General features: G+C 39.3%; 1 protein-coding gene across 15 annotated transcripts in view; it reads right to left on the bottom strand.

Annotated features, from left to right (window-relative positions):
- wdpcp (WD repeat containing planar cell polarity effector) overlaps positions 1–16,403 on the bottom strand; it is a 231,328-nt gene that overhangs the window by 92,501 nt on the left and 122,424 nt on the right. For 13 of the 15 annotated variants that reach the window (XR_009064525.1, XR_009064524.1, XR_009064523.1 and 10 more), the window contains 3 exons: positions 16,020–16,090; positions 10,699–10,758; positions 10,371–10,485 (listed from right to left, as the gene is read on the bottom strand). Coding sequence is in view for 12 of the 15 variants with exons in the window: in XM_057847347.1 (XP_057703330.1) it covers positions 10,371–10,485; positions 10,699–10,758; positions 16,020–16,090 (246 nt within the window). In the remaining 3 variants the exon portion in view is untranslated. The remainder of the gene's footprint in view (positions 1–10,370; positions 10,486–10,698; positions 10,759–16,019; positions 16,091–16,403) is intronic. The other 2 variants (XM_057847356.1, XM_057847352.1) reach the window with 1 other exon arrangement.

Here is a 16,403-nt window from a genome sequence, read left to right as displayed (position 1 = left end):
CCATGTGAAATGAGGTAGACCAAAGGGCAATGTATCCACCTTTCTCAATAAACTAAATTTAAACACTTTCAAAATAAACCATTACAACGCCACTTTAATTAAACGAATACTCTAAGCAACAAAAAGTAATTGGAATATTTTTTTCTAATCAAATAATCGAGTTATTTGAATAATCGTTGCAGCACATATCCTTTTTTTGCCTAAAAAAAGGCTTTATTCTGGTTATTTATCGTCATTCCCGAATAAATACACTTTTTCATATTGTTTTCTCTCATAAAAATAACAATAAAAAAGATAACTTGTTTGTTTTTTTTAGACGCTCAACTTTATTATATAATTTATAATAATTAGAATAATTTTGGTCTGTAATTCTGAAAGGCACATTCATTCCCAAATGTAGGTGATTACATAAGACCAGACATTGGAACCAACCTGAGACCATGTGTCTGATGTGATATTTGGAGTCCAAACCAATATGACTCTCCATCCATGCAGACACACACAAACACTACATGCATGTACTCGAAGCCATGTTCATGAAAAATCAACATATGCCAACACACTTCAATATGCAAGACGCAAGATCTCACACCCGCCAGCATAAACAAATTTAACACAAATTCAAGCATGCACACATACGCACACAGACACGCACAAACTGGAAGGCACATCCCCCTCTAAATCCATTTAATTCCATCTCTTGAGCAGCGTGTTGACATAAGAGGCCAATGGGCTTAGCCAAAGCACATTTAAAACAGCAGTAAATGAAACCGGCTATGAAAAATCACTTAAGGACGCTTAATCGCGGAGCACATGGGCGGCTTGTCGGCCAAAAAGGACGCGGCTAATTCTTTGATGGAGCAAACATATGTAATCTAGCCCTCGCTATGATGCAACGGAAATACGGCCGTGGAGAACGCGGACAAAGTTGAAGAAAGGAGAATAATCCGCCATTGTTATACCACCGAGGCATAGAAGAAGGCTGGTGGACCTGGCTGGGACACAGTGGCTCCTCACAGCGAGTCTGGCCGCGTTTAGTTTAATCTGGGCGCCGTAGAAACGGGATTATCTTCTGCATTCGGATAGTAAAAGGGGTTTGTTTCTATTGCGCAGTGAAACAAAAAGGGCAGCTGGCAAAGGAAGGACTCAATGAAGATGAGACACAAAGACTGCGCAACATTAAGCACCCGTTTGTTTGAATATGTCAACAATTTGACTGCATAGGAAATCAGTCAATTTCAAATAATCCGTTGCGCAGTCAATGCAGCATTAATTCAGTGCTGTTAAAGGAATAGCCAGAGGCCGCATACGGTCTGTTCCACTTTAACATCCGGTCCAGGATTTGCATTATGGTCCAGGATTTGCATTATCTGCAATTTTCCTCCTAATAAAATACTTTACCGTATTTTTCGGACTATAAATCGCAGTTTTTTTTCATAGTTTGGCTGGGGGTGCGATTTATACTCAGGAGCGACTAATGTGTGAAATTATTAACACTTTATTATATCATTTCACATGTTATTTTGGTGTTTTGGAGTGACACTGATGGTTTGGTAAACTTGTTAGCATGTTCTTTATGCTATAGTTATCTGAATAGCTCCTAATAGCTATGGCCACGTTCGCGTTCTGCTTTTGGCAATGTGTGTTCAATTGTATTATTGACTTTTTATATTGAAATGAATGCTTTTAGTTTTTGGCGCTTTCACGCCCAAGTGGGGGCGCACTCACACTTGTTTACGCGAAGAAGAGCGCTCACACGCCAGAAGAAGGCAGACAGCTATGCAGCGTCTGAGCGAGTGGGTAAGAGAGAGAGAAACACGGCTGCGAACCTACGTTCATTGTTTATGCTTGTAAAATATCTCTACAGGGGCAGCGCCTGTGCGTATCATCTTTTCTGTTGTTTTTGTGTGTTTTCCACCCGCGATCGGACACTTAGAGCAAGTTGTGTGGTTGTTTGAACGATGTGCTAATGCTAGCGAACGCATGCTAACCGTTTGTGTCATTGCTGTAATAGCAGCTAATTATCATTTATTTAAGTTGATGCAAACCTGTTTAGTATCGAGGACGAAATGGATTTGTATTACCGGTATTTCTATTTTTAATTTCACTCTCCAAATTATGGTGTCATAACAACGGCCAAAATAAAGTCAGCAAATTATACGGACGTCCAGCATCGTCATTTGGGAGTTTAGCTAGCTGTATAACCAGGACCGAGCCGTAGTGTTCTGGTGAGGACAGTACATTCACATTTCGTTGTTCATGCATCATGTAACATTATCATACTTTACACTTATTCAGCATGTTGTTCTCTATTGTATTTTTATTTTTTTATTTGCCTTTCGAAATGACATATCTGTTCTATTTGTTGGATTTTATCAAGTAAATTTCCCCCCAAAATGCGACTTATACTCCGGTGCGACTTATATATATTTGTTTCCTATTCATTGCGCACTTTATGGCTGGTGCGACTTATACTCAGGTGCGATTTATAGTCCGAAAAATACTGGTATTATTGTTGATACTTAAATAATCAACTCATTCATTCATTTCCAGAAGCCTGAAAACCACCCTGATTGTTCAGGTGCGTTGAGGAGGGAGGCATGGAAAACAGACTGCCCTCAAGGACCGGAGTTGATGACATCTGACATAGAATATTATTATTATTTTTCCATTAAGAAAACACATGTCTATTTTTGGAAAAAAAAATGTGACTAATCTTGTTTTTTGATTTTAAAAAAACGATTCTCATAATATTAGGTTTCATTTTAATAAAAAAATACACATTTGTTCCTGTAATATTACAATGTTCTCTTGACAATCTTTTTTTAAAGCAATAAATAAATATGTTTTTGCCCTTTCGCCTCCAAAGAAAAAAAAGGGCAATTCTCCAACTATTATGTAATTTTTGCTAACATTTTTCCACGGAACACCCACACACAAACTCCAAACTGTGTGTCTTAATTGCTCGTGGCAAATTGAACTCCCGAGTGTTCCTCCTCTGATTACCTAAGCAGGCTAATTTAACCAGTGACAGATGTGAGGAGAGCTTCTAAGGTGCTACACACCCACACAATCCCCACCATCAAACCCCCCCGAACTCGTCCACTCTCGTTCCTACAAGCATTATGCTAATAATTAGCGCAGCGGGAGATGGCCGGGCGTACTCGTACCTGTGGGCCGCCAGTGTGTGTCTATTCTATGTGTTTAATATGTTTCTTTAAAAGGAATGAACATGCAGCAAACAGTTGCTTCTCTTTGTAAAAGGCAGCTTTTTTGTGTGTGTGTGCACGAATGGGGCTTTATCAAGTGTCTTGAAACCAAGCGGGACAGCCATGTTATGAACAAATAATTGATACAGAAACAAAGAAATAATTAGCAGATTTGGGCTGCCGCTTATTCTCTGCCGAGCAAGGGCGTGTGGCGAGGGAGGGGAGGCGGAGGGATAAGGTAAAGTGGGGTGCGGGACCCCCTGGAGGAACCCGGATAGGAGGAAAAACACTGATGGATGCTCTTAAGGGAAGGCCCCTGGACACACAACACAAAAGGATTTGCCCGCAATTAGCTACCGGAGACGGCTTGCTCACCTGTGGCACCTGTAATGTGTGTGAGCGTGTGGGGGTGTGCGTGTGTGTATGGTAATAAAAGGATGTGATTAAAAACGTGGATCATGGCAGTGATTGATCATGTTTCAGTGCCACTGACGGTGATAGATGTCCAATGCATTTTGACTGGCTTTGATCTAGTGCTGCAACGATTAATCCATTAACTCGAGTATTCGATTAGAAAAAAATATTTGAATTAAATGTTGCTGCTTCGAGTATTCGTTTAATTAAAGTGGCAATGTAATGGTTGGTTTTGAAAGTGTTTGCCTTTAATTTTATTGATTTGGGTGGATACACTGCCCTCTAGTTTGCCTCATTCACATGGCTGAATCCATCTGCTCCCTGTTAAGACCAACATAAGCTGAGTTTTTGTTTGAGCTAATGTTTTTGTTAATGCATTTGTAATTTAGTTTAAATATATATTTAGCCAATTTTTGTGGGAATATGTGTCTGAACCATTTGTTTAGAGCAGACATGTCCAAAGTCCGGCCGGGGGGCAAAATACGGCCCTTGGTCAAATTTCATCTGGCGCCCAGCCTTGGTCATAAAATCAATAACGTCTGGCTTGCACACAGACTTAATATATTGGTCAGCAGTACTGCTACCAGCATATGAAGTAGCTTACACACTAAATGCTGCTCCTCATTTACCCACTAAAAGGCAGCAGCAGTCTGAGCAACATTACCCCGTGTGACCCTTTACTCCCAATTTTCTAAAATGGCGACAATCAGCAAAAAAAAAGAAAGTTGACTGTGACGGCCGACGCTTCAAGGATAGGTGGAAATTGGACTATTTATTCACTAAAATACGCAACAATGGTGTCTGCCTCATTTGCAAAGAGACAGTCGCTGATTTTAAAGAGTTCAAGGTGAGGTGATATTACCAAACAAGACACCCTGACACGCACGACAAGATTACAGGGAAGATACATAGCGAGAAATTTTAAGCAACTTGAAGCTAGTTTAATTTTACAGGAGCAGTATTTCACAAGAGCCCGAGAGTCAAAAGAGAACGCCACAACAGCTAGTTGCGGGATTGTTGAAATTATTCATTTGAAAAAATAATAACGCAAATTTGACACACAGAATGGCTTGCTAAAATTTGCTTAAATATATTGTTTTACGTAAAGGACGTCAGTCAAGGTCGGCCCCCCACATTTTTACCACACCAAATCTGGCACCCTTTGCAGAAAGTTTGGACACTCCTTGTTTAGAGCAATATATACATTTAAAAAAAAAAAAAAAAGGTATTCTATAGCATTTAAGCTAGTGGACTTTTACTATGTAAGTTAGCCAATTGTTCTTTTGTTGTACCTACATTCTTATTCATTTTTTTTCTATAACGTTTGAGGCTCAGCTAACGTATTTTAATTTTTTATGTTCCTTATCCGATTACTCGATTATTCGAACTAACTAGTTCATCGATTAATCGACTACTAAAATAATCGATAGCTGCAGCCCTACTTTAATCTTTCTCTCTCTGTTAAAATGGATTGGACATCGAGTGGCAGCCATTGAGTTAAACTCCAAAAGTTATGAGTTTCCAAGTGGATGCTTCCTGCCTTATTTTTCGGACTATGAGCCAGCACTTTTTTCACTCCCCTAATAACGTAGTGGCTTATTTATGGATTTTTTTCAGCCTAACAAGTTTCATGCTTTTGTTACAAAGCAAACTTTTTCACTCATCCCATCTTGATTTGCGACCCAACTATCCAAAACAATCCAAAACTACAATCAGAACGGAAACTGTAGTGGCGCCTGCTCGGAGTTCATTTGCGACCACACCTTTGGTTTGTTTTGCTCGTGATAGCATTCCCGACGTTTGTGAGGCGAGTTATTTATTGACTAATCTGAGCAAATCGACGGGAAGTACCCCATCCGGCATTGCTGAGGTGTGCCACCCACAGCACAGAGCCCACGGCAGTTAACGTTACTGTTTACATTGACTGACGCTGGGCTGCTGTAGGTGTACAAACACCCCAGTAATGGCGGCCAACCACTAGAGGGCGATGTACACAAATCCCTACTCGGATTAGTCAACAGGTAAATTTTGATTTGTGTCAAGAGAAGACCCTTCATGCCACTGAAGAAGATTTGAGGTTTACGATGGGTAGTTTGATAGATCCAAAAAAAAAAAAAAATCCAAAAAAAAAAAAAAAAAAAAAAAAAAAAAAAAAAAAAAAAAAGAATTGATAGTTTGCTAAAACAAAGCTGCTGTGCTAACACACTGCTAGCCAGGTTCTTTGGGGTATTTTATTGCCAAAGAAGGCTGCAACCAATGCTTGGTGCCTTTACAAAGAACCAGAGTTGTTTTTGGCATCCAATTTAATTTTCGCTTAGTGTTTTGGATGAAAATACTTATGAGTCTTAAAGCCAAATTATACCGGATGCGTTTGCTGTCCGGGTCTGGCAAGAAATAGCGCCGGAGCCAATCTGTTTCCATTCCATCCTATTGTTCAAACTATATCGGTGCTACGAATTGACTGTGGACCATCTCCGACGTGCTGGAGCCCCCTGGATGGTTTGGGCTATTTTCTAATTTTGCCGAAGACGCATCCGTCAAAATAGGTGGAGCCAGGCCTGGACTCAACAGGCCAGGTGCCTATTCACGGTTTAAACACCAGCGAACATGGACGAGGAACGCTTCATCACGGAGGTGGAAAGTCACGAAGTGATTTACAATGCAGCAGATCCTTTTTATAAGCACAACATTAAAAAGGAAGTTGCATGGAATGCCATAACAGAAGCTATGAGGATGGACGATCAGTTTCTGTGCAAGTTATGTAATTTAAAACAGTAATTAAATAGTGTCACAAACCCATGGTAAATGCAAATAAAATTCGGGAATAAAATCAGTCAAATCAAGTCAACCTCTCTCTGCTTCTCTGTTGAGTACCGACTCCGTGTGTTTGTCGTTGTTTTAAATGCCACATTATCGCATGCGACCACGACGGCATAGAGCTGCCGGACCGCAGTTGTGCGCAGCCAGTATGTTTTGTCCTACTTTTGAGGTAGTGCGAAGCACGCAGTCAACACAGAGATTGGCGGATTTGTACCAAAGACGTGTCCGGTATAATTTGGCCTTTAGTCATGTTTTAGGTATTTGAAAGAGTGAAAACAAATTTTGTCTACTTTTAGTCGACGCTAATTTAAAATGTTTTCGTCTGTAAAATTCTAACATTTTAGTACAAAGATAAAAGAAAAAAAAATAAAGGTTTCCAACAATTTCTAATCAACATTGACAGACAGACAGAGTCCATATTGATGCGTCTACAAGGACAACGCAAACTTTGTGATTATAATACACACTCAACAGGAAAACAGTAGCTCACATTATTTTTAATTAATTATACCCAGCCTGGATGCCACGAACTATATGTAAAAAAAAAAAAATTGCCCGAGAGTTTAAGAGGAAGCTCAACACGCTGGTTTATGCTAACGCTATGAGTTACATTTAATGTGCCATGATCACTTAGCACAGACCTTTGAAAGCTAAATCAACATTACATAATCTCTTGCCAAAAAAACAAATCTTACGAAACCCATCCAAATCACCTGTGAGGGGCCGCGGAGGCGCAGGTTCGAGCAGCACGTCACATGGGTGACACGACCCAAACGCTGCTGCAATGCAGGCTGACGTACTACACGTACAATAAGAAATGTCACGCTGTGTGAACGTGACAGAAACTGTCGCATTTTCGTGTTGTTGTTGTCTCCTCAGACGAAAACTGGCATTCATCTCATTATGTTTTAGTCTCCCAAGACACCTTTTTAGCTCATCATCGTCAAAAATTTGTTAATCGATGAAATATTTTCATTATCGTCATTGTTGACCAAAACAACAATGAAAAGAACAAATTAAGGCTAGCCATTAATAGTTTGATACATTGCAAAGGAACAGATAGGACATCTAAGGTGTTCTCCAATCAAGCTCCAATGTTAGGGCTAGCCGTTAGCCCGAAGTTCAACAAGCACTATGTGGACTGTATGCAGCAAGCTTAGAATTCAAGACATGTACTGTATTATACTTTTCTTTATATGAGCTGCTTTTGTAGTTTCAGGTTAGCTGGGAACACAGCAATGGGATATGTGACGTTGTTTGGTTGAATATTGAAGCAATTCGGTGTGTTGATGATATCAGTCAATCCATTCATCAAGAACATCTGTCTATATAAATATTACTGGTGCACGATAATTATTGGTCCGATAATTATCGGTCCGATAATAGGAATTATGACGTCATCCCGATAAATCCAATAACATTTATAATAGGACCGATAATATGTACTGTTCTGGCTTTGCAGTTTACACAATAGTATGGGAAATCAGTTGACCATTTGCGGGGCATTGGTCCCACCTGCTGGTCAGAATAATTCAAAGCACCTATTTTTTGTTACAGTAATTTGGTTCAATCACACATTGCGGTGTCTAGTGGCAGCATTGACAGTCGTGAATACTTTGTTAAGTTTCCGCCTCGGAAATATATGTAAGTATTTTATCTTTACTATTACATATCGATGTGCAAAATATGTTTACTTCTGTGGTGAAGGGTCATATGTAGGGTCTCCATAAGTTGTGCTATAGAAGCCAGCCAATGCTTTAGTAGCTCAAGCTAGTGTGCTATGCTATACATATAATAGTTGTGTATATAAGTGTATTGTGCAGTTTGTTGTATGCTGAGTATTGAATATGTGTATTTTACTGTTGTACTTTCACAATATCAAGACGAGTGTCTTCCCATAAAAGCAAGAAAAGACCAAGCCTTGTGGTTTATGGAAGTGCATTTATTCTTAGCTGGCTGTGGGGCAGTGCAGAAGTGAAACGCACTGTTTTGTTCATGTCATTATGAAAAATCTGATGAGATCAAAGGCAAATCTATGTTTGAATCTACCACTATTTAAAAAAAAAAAAAAAAAAACCTCCAGGTGTTCAAAAACTCAGGTTATACATTTAAAAAATTATATATTTACTATCGGTTATATCGGTATCGGCTTTGAGGAGGAGGAAGTTATTGATATCGGTATCGGTTTTAAAAAAATGGATATCGTGCACCCCTAATAAATATCCCACTTTAAAACGTGGACACCTGCGTCTTATAGTCAGGTGTTGCTTATATGTGTATTTTCCCCTAAATGATATATATATAATGAAACTTTTATTTCCAGTCCAACAAAACTTATTCTTTGAAATGTGTGTTTTCTTCAACAAGTGAATGACAGTGACATTATACCAGTACTTCTCAAATGGTGGGGCGCGCCCCCCCAGGGGGGCGCAGAGCGATGCCAGGGGGGGCGCGAGTGACCTCGGGGAACATGCTTTTTTTTTTTTTTTTTTTTTGCCGTACTAGATAGAATAAAGTGTACTTGCACATCCACTCCGTGGGTGGCAGTGGCGCTCTCATTTTCAAAGTGCGTGCAGTATTTTTGAAGTAAGCAAGAGCACACGGAAGAGACTCATGCAGAGCTGGACTCACGCAGCGACCCACTGTCTTCTTCGGTTCTCACGTGTCCGGCCGAGAAGTGCCGTTTTCGGCTTGGGATCGTCACGACCACCGCCCTCACCTACGGTGCTCCCTTGGCCGCCGAGAATGCGCTTTTTTCGGGCCGTTTGCCTTTGACTTTTAATATAGTGGGAAATGAGGAAAGACCACTGTTTACTGAGTCTAAAAATGATTATAGCGGAGAAGCCAAATCAGTTAAGACGCCACTTAAAGACATTAGACCTCAATCTCATTGATAAGCCGCTTGATTGTTTTTCAGCGAAAATGTGCCGAATATTGCCAATTGTCACAATCGTCCCGCTTTGTCAGTGTTATATCAGTAAACCAGTGAGCTCTGTGGTGAATCAGCGAAAATAAAAACTTTCCTTCTGTCCAAAGACCCCCCCCCCCCCCCCCCCCCATTCAGTTTTGTTTTTTTTTCGGTCAAATTTTTTGGCATGTTGTCCTGAAGAGTAAATGTTTCTAATCAATTTGAATTTGTTATTATTTACTGATTTTATTACATTTTCTTTTTCAGTATCAAATGGTCAAAAATGTACCTTGAGTGTATTTTTACAGTTTGGATGTGACTTTTTTTTTTTTTTTTTTTTTTTTTTTAACTTCAGGCAAATTGATGCGCGTTAAGTCTTTTCTGTTACAAGCAACACAATGTTAAAAAAGTTATACTTTATTATAAGTTGATCTATGTTACTTTTTTTCTTTAATAGAAAAAAAAGGACACAATGTTAGGCTGAGGCGTACTTATAATAGTAATATAGACGAATGATACTATTTACAGTGGCGGCAGAGAGTTGGGGGGGGGCGCGAAACAGTTACGTCTTCCTTGGGGGGGCGTAACAGAAAATAATTGAGAAGCACTGCATTATACAAACATTCAAGGTAAATAATAAAAAATGAAACAAAAAATAAATAATAGAAAAATATCAGAAACAGCAAGAATACAGTCTTAAAAAAACAACTACGGTAAACCAATACTCTACTACTGCTCATTGAAATATGACACGACTGATTACCAAGAGAAGACTTTTTTTTTTTTTTTTTAAATCCACAATCTTGATCTTAAAATCAGTCAGCCCTAAATCAGGTGCTGTCCATAGTGTGTAATTTATGATAACTATAAAGCGAGCAAATTTTTTTTTTTTTTTATCCACAATCTTGATCTTAAAATCAGTCAGCCCTAAATCAGGTGCTGTCCATAGTGTGTAATTTATGATAACTATAAAGGACAAAAGGCAAGCATTACTGTCCTTGCGTATTTCTCTCACTAACCCTCAGTCACGGTGTCACCTGGCAGTCGCCCCACTAACGCTCGGTCGATGCATACTTGTTCAAGTTGGGGTCCACTGAGGGTCAAGGTTACCAGTATGCCACTGCTGAGTAGCAGCTATATAGAGACACACACACAAAAAAAAAAACAAAAGCAGACAAGTTAGAGTGGGTCCACCCACAGGGGAGAAGAGGGAAGGAACACATCAAGCAAACTACAGTGGACCTGTTAATTTGTGGTCTGCTCTGGGAGGACCTGGGGAGGTACAGCTCCATAAGGTTGAAACAAGAGTGTGCATGTTTGTTATTGTGTGTGTTTTTCAGTGTGTACCTGGCAACAATGTGTGTTCCTCCATCTGGTGTGAACGCAGGTGTTGGTCTGCAACAGTTCCTGAATGAGCATGGAGGATGGACAAAAGAAAGCAAACAGGTCACAATGAGTTATAGCGATGACCAAAAAGGAATAACAGCTTAATCAAAATAAATTAATTTATTGGCTGTGGATGTCTATCGATGTCTATGTCAGCCGATGCGTTAATGCTGCAATTTTACTTTACAGAGCAGGCTCAGTCTATACAACAGAGACGAGGATTGTCAGTCTACTGTACTTCTGTAAGGAACCGTGTAAAATTCAAAGGGGGACTGAGGAACAGGACAAACAATAAACTCACATAGCACTATGAGCCTGAACATGTGTCAAGGATATCTGCTCTGACTGAGACTTATTTGGGCAAATTCCCAAGTAGGACTTTCCAACTTTACAAGCGCCCACACGGCTGTTTGACATCCAAAGCCGTCAATAGCACTGAAAGATGATCATTCACAACCAGTCTCCCTATCTTAAATAAATTGGATGTCTTTCATTGTCAATATTCCTTGAGAAATTGTTGTCATAAAATAGATTTCATTACATGTAATTCATTAGAAAAAAAATAATAGTAATATTTCAAAAATACAACCATGATTAATAACACATTCACAACCAAACACCATGTCACAAGACATCCCTTCTCTAAACTGCCACAGAATATTGTGTTCTATGGCTACATGAACACAGAACTTACAAAAAGAGAGATTAGATTCTCATCCTTCATCATAAATCATCTTCTACTCATTTTTGCTCTCTAGTTATGAGCAGCTGAACATCATAAACAATATACGTGTTTGATAATGAATGAAATAATAATAAAAATAAATAAATAAAATAATATAGAAAAAAAAAAAAAAAATCAATTAAAAAATAAAGAAAAATAATAAAATTATTAGGGACACATCCAAATGAAAATTCTTGGCCAAACTTGGCCAAACAAATATGACAACACCGGTGTTGCAATTAGCTATTACTGTATTATTCAAAATATTTTCAAAACACCTTTTTAAATATGTATGTAAATTTCCACTCGTCTGCAGGACTACCACATGTCTGATGGGATTCACGCATGACTAGATGTAATTAGACACACTCAAGTAGTACAACTCGGTGTCTGGATTAGCGATTAGATAGCATAGAATAGGATGCAAGCATACTCAGACTCACAAGGGATTCACACAAATACTGGGTTCTACACCTCACATGGCTGGTTTGTGTGAACTCGATTCCTCACAATCACTATCTTTCTGACCCTCCCCCCTCTACTTTTTTCCTTGGTCATCAGGCCACCCACATGGTGTCAACTGGAAATACAACTGGCTAACAAAAAAAGCATCAACATATTCATAGTTTGTGTAGGCGTTCAATGTATTTCTTGTTGTATTTCTTCTCTCTCCTTCTTTTCTTCTGTCCCCCCATAAATCCTTCCTGTTCCCTGCCTTTTACTAATAAACGAGGCATATTGAATGATCGCAATGGGAGTACGTCATACTCCTATGTGATACATTAAAATTGTTCAGACCAATCAGACACTCGGATATCTATTTTCCGTGTCAAGCAGCTAAACAGGACAGGTTAAAAAAACAAACAAAATGAAATAAAAATGCCAATTATCATTCTGATTTCTGACACTTTTTTCCCCAGTATAGGTTTTAAAATGCTTGGAATGACAAAACTATTTATTTATGACATTTCAACAATGCAAACACATAAAACAACATTAAATACAAAATTAAAAAAAAAAAAGTTAATGGCTTGACCAATATACATTAAATAACAATGTACATGACCTGCAGAAAAGCCAATTCTACTTCTTGAGATAATGTGGCAGAGTTTATTATTTATTTTTAGATGAAAAGTAGATTTTCTGCTTTATTACACTGACATCTGTTCCTCCGCTCAATCATTTAGAACACAAGCTGCAGTTGTGTCTCTCACTGGTAAGGCTGCTTCTTTATTCCCACATCCAAGTAGTGCAAGTGAAGTTCAAGTGAAAATGCTACGAAATACACAGGATCTGAACAGACCTCTGTGAAATGTTTGTTGACAGACTGCAATAGCTTTATTTTCATTGCTTTCACTCCATGGTCTCTTAACTTGCTTGGAAGGCAATGAGTAGGTATCGTAATTAGAGTTGCATTGGGGGTGCTTATCTCTTTCCTGAGCTACTCCCACGGGGTAAGAAGAGCGGATATCTCTACTGGCGGGAAGTGAATGCTGCGCGTAGCTCGTGATGTCCACAGTACTATAAGCCAAGACGCTCTTGTGAACGTGAAGTTCCACTAAAAGGTGAATAGCTGTGTTAAGCAAAAACTCCTTCGTTCATGGACATTTTGCCTCTAGTAGCAAGAGACGTGCACACTACCATGCTATTTGCCTGCGCCAACGCAACTTCCTGTTTCAGTAATGTTATCTTGGTGAAAAAAATCATTTCGTCCCATAACCACATTTTAAGTCACTTTTCAGCCAAAACGTTTTGGCTCTGAAATTTTGGTGCATCTCTAATAATTATAATTGACTCATATCCTCGAGAATTTTAAACATCACATTTTTGTTCATATACCGTAATTTTCAGACTATAAGGCGCTACTTTTTCCCCTCATTTTGAATCCTGCGGCCTATAGTCCAGTGCGGCTTTTTTGTTGATTTATTAGGGTTAATAGGCAACACTTTATTTGACAGCTGCGTCATAAAACTGCCATAACACGGTCATAATTATGACATGACACTATCATCGTCATAAATGAATGCTTATGACAGGTACCATTAAGTGTCATCTGGCAAATTATGTCACTAACTCAATTTATGTCCAGCTCGGATCTTTTACATCCATTCAAAAGTGATATAATTTGTCGGATGACACCGAATTACATCCGCCCTAAGCATTCATTAATCCTCAAGGCAGTGTGATGTCATAATTGTCTTATGACAGTCTTATGGTGCCACTGTCAAATAAAGTGTTACCAAATACGATAACTAGCAATTAATGAAACAACTGGAACAGTAACTGAAGAAATAATTAGCACAGAACATGAATTTTGATTGATATTTACAGACATACACATATTTAGGGCTGTCCCAAACGACTAATTTTCTCCCGATTAGTGGGCCGACTATTTTTACGATTAGTCGACTAATCTAATAATTAAAAAAAATATATATATATGTATATATATATATATATATATTTTTTTGTTTGTTTACTAATTTAGCAATGAAATTTTTGTTGACGCTTATCAATTCACAAAAAAACATACTGGAACACTTAAATTATTTATTAAAGTACAAGTAAACACGTAAATAACAATAATAAATCACAAATAAACAATGAGTTCAAATGCTGATAGAATTAACTAGTGTAGCATCCCGATTGAAAAGATGGTCTCTTAAACTGATGGTTTACAACTTTTATTCCATCCTTGATGTAATCACACTGTAAGAGCTACGGTGCACACAAATAAAACAACACAATTAGAAATTAACGAAAACTTTTCACCTTTTTCCTTTTAAACCTTATTTGTATATCAATGAATTGCCTATATAAATTGCCTTTACCTTAATTTATTACCTTATCATTGACAATCTCTCCCTTGAGTGCAATCACTGTATATACTGTATATATTTATGACCTTTTAACCTTATATAATTTTCTATACCATAACATGAAATAAACCTTTCAGTTAGCATTAAGAACAATACTAATAGCACTTATAGGCCCAATGTCAATTAAACATTATTATTTAGTAAGGCGACAGCACCCTCTGGTGTACAAAAAATGAAAAAAAAAAAAATTACAAACGGTGACGGCGCTTGAGGTGTTTATTCACGGCCGACGTGCAGCCAACCTTGGCATTGAAGAGACAGGACAGAAGAGTGTACCCTCCTTTGTTTCTTTGAAAAAAGTCAATGTTTTGGACACTCTGGTGCGCTTTTTTGGCTTTGTGCCGCTTTCCCCGATTGCATACAGAGCATCCGACATTCTGAACTTTCCGCGCATATATATTTTTTAACCCTTCATTAACCGTCGACGGGATGTTGTGCTCGTTGACGGATTTACGTCATCGATGACGTCGACTATGTCGACTAGTCGGGACAGCTCTACACATATTTACATTTATTTTGATATGTAGCGCTGCAATGCATGCTAGGACGCATGTTGGACGACAACAGTGTTGATAGCAGGTGGCAGCAGAGTTTTGTCTCCTCCAAGGGAACAGTGATGGCCATATGAAGCTTCTTGAAGTTATTATCTTTGCAGCCAATTGGTCAAAGCTTCATGGTGGTTCATTTGGTCTCATGACAGTCTAATGATGCCACCCTCAAATAAAGTATTACCAGTTAATATCTTTTGGTATTAATTTCTCATAATACAGTGAGGACAGCTGCAGCCAGTGCAAAAATGCTGTTTTCGTGTCAAATTTGGTGGGTGGCGGTTTAAAGTCAGGTGCGCCTTATCGTCCAAAAATTACGGTAGGTCACACTTGTATACCAAATATTAAAATGTGCTGTCCACGCATGTGGACATCAGGCTTTATGGGGTTAAGTATTGTTTCAATGACAAAAATAGTCATTTGGCCAATAAATAGTTAAGTATTGTAAGTGTATCTTAACAGTGGAGGTTGAATCTACGTCAGCCAAACCCACTTCCATTAAATGTGCAGGTGGTACACATAAGCGGACAATTGCCAACACAGGTTCTACAGCTTGCTCAGACTACTTTTGTGTGTGTAATGTCAGTCATTCCTGCCACATTCCAAACCCTGCTGCGGTGATTGGATGGGTGGAGAGAAGGACGGAGAAGGAGGAGAGGGCAGGGGCGTGGAGGTAAGCTGGGTGTTTCTAGTTTCAAACAATGTTTACGAGCGAGCAGTGTGTGTGTATGTAGTCACAGACAGGTTCCAGCAAACAAAGCCAGGTCTGTACTGGTGCCCCAAGTACAGGGGCGAGGGTGGTTGGGGTAGGCGGTGGAGTGAATGAAGGGAGAGGAAGGAAAAGGAGGAGGAAGAGAAGGAGGGAGGATGGGGAAGGGATGAGGGGGCAGCCAGCGGGTCCCCTGATCCCCTCAAATATCCCCCTCGATGACAGAGCTGGGCCAAAAGAGAGGTGATGAGAGAGGAGCGGGGAGGCAAGAGAACAAACGAGAATGATGGCGAGAGTGAAGGCCAGAGGTAGCGCACAGAGAGAATGCCCCTATTTGTTAATCAATCAAGCGTTTCGGAAAGGGAAAACTTGGAAAATCCCCAGAGGGAGAAAAACGGGGGTTGAACGACAGAGGCGGGCACCTCCAGCTCCTTCAGCGAATCGCGGAGCCTCTCCGGACGACGGTTGGCGGGGGTCCACCAGTAGCCTCGAGCTAGAAGACAAAACCATGCCGGAGATCATGTGACTTGAACTTTTTAACAAGTAGAAACTGGAGAGAAAAAAACGGAGGAAGAATGCGAACAAAATCCAGAAGTATTTAGGTGAAGTGTGACAGGGGGTCAATGTGGTGAATAACAGGTGGTGACAACATGACCAAGGCGGAAGTGATGCTAATTATGTTCTGAAAAAACAGAATAACTAAGGGCACTAATTGAAAGGCAGGGCTATCGATCATGTGCCTAAAAACTACTGTACAGGTGCGGGATGAAGAATGCGGTACACAGATGTATGTGCTTAACCTTTTA

The sequence above is a fragment of the Corythoichthys intestinalis genome, chromosome 10, assembly GCF_030265065.1.
Source record: "Corythoichthys intestinalis isolate RoL2023-P3 chromosome 10, ASM3026506v1, whole genome shotgun sequence".
NCBI lineage: Eukaryota > Metazoa > Chordata > Actinopteri > Syngnathiformes > Syngnathidae > Corythoichthys > Corythoichthys intestinalis.
The sequence above is the reverse complement of the archived record's forward strand: the minus strand, read 5'-3'. Positions and strand labels throughout refer to the sequence as shown.